The sequence below is a fragment of the Chiloscyllium plagiosum genome, chromosome 16, assembly GCF_004010195.1.
Source record: "Chiloscyllium plagiosum isolate BGI_BamShark_2017 chromosome 16, ASM401019v2, whole genome shotgun sequence".
Taxonomy (NCBI): domain Eukaryota; kingdom Metazoa; phylum Chordata; class Chondrichthyes; order Orectolobiformes; family Hemiscylliidae; genus Chiloscyllium; species Chiloscyllium plagiosum.
In genome coordinates this window covers 30134442-30144151 of record NC_057725.1, presented here as the reverse complement: position 1 = coordinate 30144151, position 9710 = coordinate 30134442, and the positions used below count along the sequence as shown (strand labels likewise).

At 38.6% G+C, this 9710-nt stretch overlaps 1 protein-coding gene across 3 annotated transcripts in view; it reads left to right on the top strand.

Moving 5' to 3' along the window:
* usp47 (ubiquitin specific peptidase 47) overlaps positions 1-9710 on the top strand; it is a 183224-nt gene that overhangs the window by 40622 nt on the left and 132892 nt on the right. Inside the window, exon 1 of one of the 3 annotated variants that reach the window (XM_043705673.1) lies at positions 5190-5532. The exons of the other annotated variants lie outside the window; for them this stretch is intronic. Coding sequence (XP_043561608.1) covers positions 5458-5532 — 75 coding nt within the window. The 5' untranslated portion in view covers positions 5190-5457. Of the gene's footprint in view, positions 1-5189; positions 5533-9710 lie in introns of those variants that run through there. 3 annotated transcript variants of the gene reach the window in all.

Genomic DNA, 9710 nt, shown 5'->3' with positions numbered 1-9710 from the left:
GTCACAGCTTGCAACATCTGAAGAATCTAAATAGACCAGATATCAGGCTTGAGAAGCTTTTTATTCCAGAGCAAAAACAGCTCCTTTCCTCTGAGGTCTGATGGCTTTTACCCAAGCATTCACATCCCAACTTGTTCACCTTCCTGGGAGCCAATCTTTTAGTTTGCGGATAAGAGGCCTTTCTAATTTTTGGGTGGACTATTCAACAGTTATCAATTGGCTATTTGTTGCGGGCCAGATCTCTCTTTGTACACAGCCCTCAAGCTCCAGCTTGTCTGTAGTGAGGTTTTAACTACTGCTTGAACAAGTAGCTGTGTAAACAGTGTTTGCAATGAGTGCCAGATAATTTGCTTTTAAACAATGCAGCAATCCTGGTTTTTAATCACATTTAATACTACAATTGTGAATATAGAGAAATTAAAACAGGACAGAGAAATATTTTTACTTGGGAATGCAGAGGATAGGATATGAGTAGAATAGGACTGGAGGGGCTGGATCGTTTGGGATTTTTTTTCCACTGGAGTGTAGGAGGTTAAGGAGTGACCTATATAGAGGTCATGAGGGGTATAGACAAAGTGAATAGCAGGTATCTTTTCCCTAGGGTGGGGGATTTCAAGACTAGGAGCATATTTTTATGGTTAGAGGAGAAAGATTTAAAAAGACATGAGGGTTAATTTTTTTACACAATAGTTCTTGTGTGGAATGAAGTTCCAGAGAAAGTAGTGGATGTGGGTATTGTTAGTGTTTACAATATATTTAGATAAGTACATGAATAAGAAATGTTTGGAGGGATATTGGCCAAGTGCAGGCAGGTGGGACGAGTTTAGTTTTGAATTGTGGTTGGCATGGTCCAGTTGGACCAAGGGGTCCTGTATGACTCTCTGACTCTAAACTACTGCAGAGAATAGTTGCGACAAATGGCATAGATGGTTTTAATAGAAAGCTAGATCGTTACATAAGGGAGGAAGGAGGAGCAAATGTCTTCATCCCTGGTGTTCATACTAATAAGCAAGTCCAATCCCAGAATAAAATCTATCTTATTTTTTGTTTAGTTAGTAGGTGTGGGGGTAGTTAGTCACTAAGGCAAATTCACACAATGCTACAGATTTTCTTTAACAGATTTTTATTTCACAAAAAAATGGAGAGGACATCAAACCAAATTATATAAAGATAGAAGATGGTTGAAGTGATCTTAAAATACACGGCAGAACAAAGGTTCAAACTTTTCTCTGTCGCTATCAATTACTGCAGCATAAGTACAAAAAATTATTTCGATTTCATAAGTCTAGTTTCCTGACTCCTTAAGTTTCCTTGCTGTGGACTGTGGTGACAATTTGATTAGTGATTTGTGAGTCTGCTAAGATGAGCCTTTCGCACATCTGAGAGCCTGGATTTCTTGTTTCTAATAATTTGCAGACTTTAAACCAAATTCTCTTGGTTTGGAAGATTCATGAACCCTTCTGCTGAGGTGACTTGTTCCTGAACTGTTTTGAACTACCCCAGGAGAGACTCAACTTGCTTATGAACTGAAATTTACAAAGAGTTTGCTCAGTTCTAGATTCTTCTAAACTGAAAACTAAGCCATGGCCTTACTTACCTGTTGTAAACCCAACAGCATAAACATCTTTCCATTAATACCATACTGTCTGCTGTCATCTGGTTCTTGATAAATGCTGGGTTTAGTCAGGGCTCCAGGGAAAAATAAAACATTTTTTAAGATAACTCTTCACAGAAATAACCAAATACTGACATTTCTATTTTGAAATCTAATTCCAAAATATATAAATTGTACGCCATTCATCACAAAAGGCATTGTGATAGATTGAAATAAAGAGGGGTTCTGAGGGCAATAGTGTAGGGCATAAATGCCAGTATAACACACCTGTGTTGAATAGTTTGTTCCTGTGCTGTGACTTTAATGGCAAGTTAAACGTGAAACTCCCAACATGACTACAGTAAAATCACTGGATGGTCATACTGTAAAACAATATCACAAAATGAGTTTCATGTACTTAATCTGAATAAGTAGAAGATTTCTAACATGGTTTGGAAACCTTTGTTAGCTGCTGTTATCTGTCAATATAAGAGCTAGGAAAGTTTCTCAATCCCATGCTGTTCGTTCAGTGAGGTATTATGACCAAAGAACCATAGGAGTTGGGAGCTGAAGTAGACAATTCAGTCCATCAAGTTTTCTCTGCCTTTCAATTAGATCATATTTGATCAGATAATCTATAACTGCACTTTTCCCCATAACCCTTAATTTCCTTATTGGTTGTAAATCCATCTCAACCTTGAATATACTTAATGACCTAGCCTCGCCAGACCACTGTAGTAAAGAATTCTACAGATTCACTGCCCCCAGAAATTTCTCTTCATTTATCCTAACAGCGTGACCCCATACTCTGTGAATATGCTCTCTGGTGCTTGAGTCCCCCATAAAGGGTAATAAATTCTGCGTATTTATCTTGTCAAGCTTCCTCAGAATCTCAAGTTTCTTTTAGGTCTCCCCTCATTCTTCTAAACTCCAATGAGTACAAACCAAACCACCTCAAACTTTTCTGATAATCCCTCCAAACTAGGAATTCGCTTAGTGAACCTTCTTTGGACTGCCTACAATGCTAAACTATATAATGCTCGTTCATGTTTATCTAGCAAAATTAGTTCTGACTTTTTGCTAGATAAACAGGAATGAACTGATAGTTTCAAAGCACTTGTATTTTTTAGTAACTTCACAGCCTTCAAACTTGCCATATGTATAAAGTAATCAGAAAATGGTGACATTTATTGCTGCAGTACATTCCAGATCTCTCAACATTTCACTGTGTATAAACATGTTTCTTGGTGTTCTCCTTTGGTGCTGCAATAACCCTGAGCAAGTTAGCCATAGATCTGATATTCTGAGTAGATTTGCTGGCAGATGGGCAACTTTGATACCTTGTCAAGAATTGGGTGATTTATGTATCTCATAATCTTTTGTTTTTAGATTAATACAAAACCACATTACTACAGATTCTGGAAATGTTAGTCTGGCAGCATCTATTTCAACCGTTTGAAAACTTGGTAACATTCTCACTTAACCTTCTTTTCCAAAGACAGTGGTGACTGATTTGTTATATGTATTATTACTTATCCATGGGATGTAGCCTTCAGTGGCTAAACTAGCATTTGTTGTCTATCCTTAACTGACTATGAGAAAATGGTACTGAATCACTTACATGAGCACGAATATGGTAGTCATCACTAAGTCCAATTGGCGTAGTACACTCACTGTTTGGGTGAGGGGTCCTGGAGTTTGACTCTGCTGAATGGATGATGTAGTTCCAAGTGAGGCTAATCTGTGGCATGGAGGTGTGTGAGAATGGGCTCCAGTGTCACTGTCTTTGTCATTCTGGTGGTAGAGTTTATGGGTAGGGAAGGCTTTATCAAAAGAAGTTGTGAAGTGCTGCAATGTCTCTTGCAGATGGTTCACTGCTGTCACCATTTGCTTATGGTGGGGGAAATGAATGTTTAAGTTGGTGGAAGAGGTTCCAATCTGGAGGATTGCTTTGTCCTGGATGGCACTGTTGGAACTTCCATCATACACCTTATGTGCCTTATAGGTAGTGGACAGCCTTTGGGGATGTCGGGTCAGTTACCCAGTGCAAAGTTCCCAGGCTCTGACCTGCTTTAGTAGCTACAGTATTTGTGATTATTCTGGTCAATTTTATAATCAATTGTTGGGGATAGTTGGTGGGGTCTCAGCGATGTCCGTTCTATTAAATGTCAGGAATGAGGTGGTTAGGTTCTGTCTTGGTGGAGGTGCTCATTGCATGCATTCTGAGGCACAAGTCTTCATTACAAGCCCTGACCAAATTCTGGAAGTAGTAACTTTTGCAGTATCCAGTGCCTTCGGTCATTTCTTGGTAGCACATGGAATAAATCAAATTGGCTGAAGACTAGCATCTGTGATAGGGACCTCAGGAGGATGTCACAATGGATTATCCACATGAGTATGTCTAGTTGAAGCTGATTGATTCAACCTCGACTAGTTTTAGACTCTGCTTCTGGGAGATAAGTATGTTTAGAGAGCTGCTGCTTATGTTTGCTTAATTATCCACCACCATTTATAACTGCCATGGAGCAAGACCATAGAACCTTAATCTGATCTGTACTTATGGGATCACTCTACTTTGTAGCACAAAGTTAAATCAACAGAAAATAGAATGTAATAGAAATCTTGGTATTTCTCTTGATTATCCTTCAATGTTTGTTTGCAGTGGGTTTTCTTTACTCACATTTCCTTGCCATGACCAGAGTGCATTCCATTTAAGTGATTTGTGATGACATTTTCATTGCAAACCTAAATTACTGATATGATTTAAGGAAGTGCAACAAATTGTGACGAAACTCATATTTGTTTGGTATACCTGAAATTGGATACATGCATACCACTGTTGCATTAATAATGCAGTAACTAAAAGGCAAAAGTAATTAACCCTGCACCATTTCTATTGAAAAACAGTTGAGGAAAAACAACATCCATTTAGTATCATACAAAAATATTCCACAGACAATAGTGAAAAATAAAACCGATTTTATATACAATTTATTTGCTGATTATATTGATTGAGATAAATATTGGCTTTTGTAACATAGTGTACCATCCAGTCATGTCATTGCTGATCTGTGCATTTCTACAGTTTGCACTTATAACTAATGCATCTGTCATATCTCCCTTCTTACCCTCCCAAACTTTCACCACTCCCCTGTCGTTCCCCCTCACCCCACCCCACTCACCTACTGACCCCTTTCTGATTATACTCCCTTTTTTTTTGGTGCTACGTTAATAATTCTGAGGTTATCTGATGTGGGGCTTTAACCCACAATTTGAGAGTGAGGCATGCTGCTATTATGAAACTGTGCTGACGTCTTATGCACTGCATCTGAGGTTCCTCTTTTGTAAATAGCAGTATAAAAAAGTGAGCAAACAACGAAACAGAAATTAGCTGTAGTTCATATTTTGATTGGTTGTAAGCAAGTAAGCGGATTTCTATTGGTTGTGAGACAGGAAGTGGCGAGAACAACAATTCATGGTATGAAACAAGGAAGTTAATTAAGTACTTTGGCTTTAGTTTTCTTAAGGTGAACCAGTCTGGCAGCTGTTTCAGCTTTCTGTTTATGATCTCCTACAGAGTTCTAGTATCGCTTCCCTTACCAGTGCTGCTGAGAAGAAAATGGACGTTCATTTAGTTCTTATGAAATATTAAATCTAAAGACCGTTTTATGGCAATAACTGCCTCATTTCTTCTTGACATTACTTCTGAAAATTACTACTTATGCCATCCAACTGTCGAGAGTCTGTTGTGACCTTCAGCAGTAATTCAGGCATTCTCTTTTGTACAAAAGACTTGTAGGTCACAGCTTCTCTTACGTTGGCAGTGTGGGAATCCATAAGGAAGCTCACTGTGTGGACGACTGATGTTCAAGCTCTTTGGGGATGTTTTAATGTCATTGAGAATCAACCGAAAGAAGGGTCGTGCTCTGGATTCTCTGGTAAGTTTAAGGATTAGTAGGGAAAGTGAAGGGCAAAGGCCTGAATTGGTCCAGTTGAATTTGTATTTGGCCCACATTCTGACAGTTTTCTGTTTGTAATCTTTTTTTTAAAGAAAGATGTTTGTTGGATTCAGTTTGGAATTAGTAATTGTTGCCTGTTGGAAATTCCCAGAAGTGCTCAGCTTGATTTGCAAGCCATCTAGACTGATGCTTGGGTACTTGGGAATCTTGAATAATGAAAGTAAAGAAATTAAGCTCTCCACAGATTGAATGTATAATGGAAGCTTAATTAAAACAGAACATGAGTTAGACAATTTCATTAGACCAAAACTTCAATAAATACTACTTTGCAGGAAATATGATTCTGTGAGCTGATGGAAGGCAAGAGCTATGGAAACCTTAACATTGAAGTCTTTCTCCTCAGGCACCGAATAAAGCTGCTTAGATTTGTTCACTTGGAAACGTCAAAAGTGAAACTTGATAGACTTTTGTTAACCAAGTGAAATAAGTGTAATGGGAACCAAAGTGACTTGCTCAAGGTACAAATTAGATCTGATTTAACTGAATTATGGCACAGTCTTATATTCCTGCGTTTCTACATCCAAACAAAACTTTGTCCTACATTAGAGGTGTCTTAGCAGTGGTTTGCACCATCTTTCACAATGCTGAAGCAGTAATGGTATGAGCACTTGTTTTAAGGTCATTTAGAGTCATAAAGATGAAGCAGTAATGGTGTGAGCACTTGCTTTAAGGTCACTTAGAGTCATAAAGAGAAACAGACCCTTTGGTCCAACCCGTCCATGCTGGCCAGATATCCCAACCCAATCTAGTCCCACGTGCCAGCACCCGGCCCATATCCCTCCAAACCCTTCCTATTCATATACCCATCCAAATGCCTCTTAAATGTTGTAATTGTACCATCCTCCACATCCTCTGGCAGCTCATTCCATATATGTACCACCCTCTGCGTGAAAAAGTTGCCCCTTAGATCTCTTTTATATCTTTCCCCCCCTCACCCTAAACCTATGCCCTCTAGTTCTGCACTCCCCGACCCCAGGGAAAAGACTTTGTCTATTTATCCTATCTATGCCCCTCATTAGACATTTTGCTGCAATTTTAAATGAAGTGGTTTCACTTCAATGTATTGATGCAATCATTTGTACTTGTTTTTATTGTGGACATTGCTGGCTGGGCCAGCATTTATTGCCCATCTTTGAACCATTGCAGCTTGTTTGATGTAGGTGCACCCAGGATTTCGACTCTGTGACACTGAAGAAACAGCGATATATTTCCAAGTCAGAATGATGAATAGCTTGGAGGGAACTTGCTGTTGGTAATGTTCCCGTGCATTTGTTGTCGTCCTCCTAAATGACAATGGTCATGGATTATCATATAATACTTATACCTTGGCTTTAATGGTCTTTTGGAGTTGCATCTTTCACCCTTCTTTATAGCTTTTCTCCAGGCTTTTCACAATTGCCACTTACCAATAAGATTTGGGTATTTACAGTTCACTGTTGGAGAACTATTTTTGTGAAATTAGTTGGATGATAACCATTGTTTTAGTTTCCTTTGAGAGTATGTTTGTCAGGTAATCTACACTTATCAATTTCTATTAATTGTACTACAATTGATTCCTCCCCACCCCCATTATTTGTGTTCAACCCATATTGTCAAATGTGCCTTTAGTCACTTGTGGTCAGCACTTCGAAAATTTTTGTATATCAATCTGCATTTTTGTATCTCCCTGTTCCTTTGATACTATTCATGCCTCATCTTATTGACAAAGCTTTTAGTTGCTCTTCTCTATTCCCTTTTGACTTCTCATTAATTTCTCACTGGTGAGTAGCTTTGGATGTTTTTGTGCATTAAAGGCATTATGAATTAAAGTTATTACTGCAAATATACTGAAATTGTTAGCCTAAGGAGTACATAATCTTGTTAATAAGATGGAGGATCTGAAACAATTTCTATTCATGCATTTGTGTGGCTTTTAAAAGTAATGGTTTGTGTATTCTGACTTGTACATTATTGGAGTCGAGTATTTGCCATCGCTGAATTTTCAACAAATATTTGCCTGATCGCTGACCTTTGTCAGTTGTCTGATTTGGCTGGAATTGTTTTCAACTTGTGTTGATCTGCTTCACACAGTAGAGGCATATTCTATTGAATGAAAATGAACCAAATAATAGAATCTTATAGAATTGAAGGAGGCTATTCAGTCATTATGCCTGTGCCAACATGTTAAAAGGTTTCATTTTGTCCTGTTCCCCTTACTCTTTGCTCATGGTCTGCAAATTTCCCCTTTTTAAGCATTCATCTAACTGCCTTTTGAAAATTATAGTTTCCACCACCCTTTAAACAGACTATCCTATCTCAACCCAAAAAATCCTCATCTATCTGTTTTCTTGATCAATTACCTAAAATCTCTGCCATTTGGTTACTGACTCTCCTGCTAGTGGAAATGTTTTCTCCTTGTTTAATGTTTCAAACGCCAGAATTATTTTGAAAACCTTATTGAATTCTCCCCAGCTACCTTTGTTCAAATTTGGACAATCTGTCTCCCTAGTCTCTTTGAAACTTGGAAAACTGTGAAGGATTTTCATCAGGCAAGACTATGAAGGGTGACAGAACCAAGATGGGGTAGATACTAATGAACCTGTATTGACGTACAGCCGTATTGGTGTACCATGCCATCTTAAATGAATCATGCGGACTGAAAGCAGTGTTGATGGAAACTTTAAGATGTAAAAGATTAGTAAAGCCATCAACTTAATTGTCACTCGTGTGTGCCTAGTAAAACATTGGTTGACCATTTTTTTCTTCTCTTTGGAGTCCTGTTAATTGGAAATTACATGAAGATTTTCCTTCTGTTTTGAAAAAGGCTGATTTGATCCTGTCCAACCATTTAAGAGGTGGTGATTTTTTTTTTTAAGCCCTCCTAAGGTCAGGCTTGTTTCTACTGGAAAGTGTAAGTTGTTCATTTTTGCATTCGTAATGTTTGAGCATCAAGTGCTTTCAGGTCAGCTGTTGCACAACGACTTGCAGAACAGCTCTCCCTTCACTTCATCTCGCCAATTGTCCTGCGCCACCCTAACCTCAGTTTCCTATAAGTGTGATGTTTTCAGGTTACATGTTTTGAGATTATAAATATCAGCTGTTGGTGTATGTAGTATAGTACCTTTAAATGCTGATTATATGAATGTTTCACAAGAATGTGCTGAAGCAAAATGAAAACTGAATTGAGGTGAAAAGCTTGATTGGAACTCAGAACCAGAGTTTAGTAAGCAGGCAATTGGTGGAGCGATTAAAATTGGAAATATTCAAGAGACCAGAATTAGAGAAGTACAGAAATCTACATAAGTAATAGTGAAATGATAGTATTACTGGGCACACAATGCAGATTCTATCGTAATGGATCTGGAAAGATAAATTCAAAATTCCACCAGAGACACGGCAGGAATCTAACTTAATTCATAAATCTGGAATCAAAAAATGGCCCCAGCAATCATCATGAAACAACAAGATTATGTTTAAAGACTTCCTCTGGTTTGCTAATATAATTTACAGCAGGAAATCTGCATCCCTTTTTCTAGCGTACATGTGACTCCATACCCACAGCAAAGTGGTTGATGTTTAGCTGTACTCTGAAATGACCAAACTAGCCACTCACCTGTATGAAGCTGCTGCAGAAAAGAAGCAAAACTCGGCATAGTAGCTAGCATTTACCTAAGCATTAAAAATAACACCAGCATAGCTGGCCTAGTCAACACTATGAAATCCTTCTCACTAATACTGGGGGCTTGTGCCAAAACTGACATAGATATCCCATAGACTAGTCATAGAGATGTACGGCACAGAAACAGACCCTTCGGTCCAACCTGTCTATGCCGACCAGATGTCCCAACCCAATGTGGGCCAGCACCAAATCCTTCCTATTCATATACCCATCCAAATGCCTCTTAAATGTTGCAATTGTACCAGCCTCCACCACATCCTTTGGCAGCTCATTCCATACACGTACCACCCTCTGCGTGAAAAAGTTGCCCCTGAGGTCTCTTTTATATCTTTGCCCCCTCACCCTAAACCTATGCTCTCTAGTTCTGGACTCCCCAACCCCAGGGAAAAGACTTTGTCTATTTATCCTATCCATGCCCCTCATAATTTTGTAAACCTCT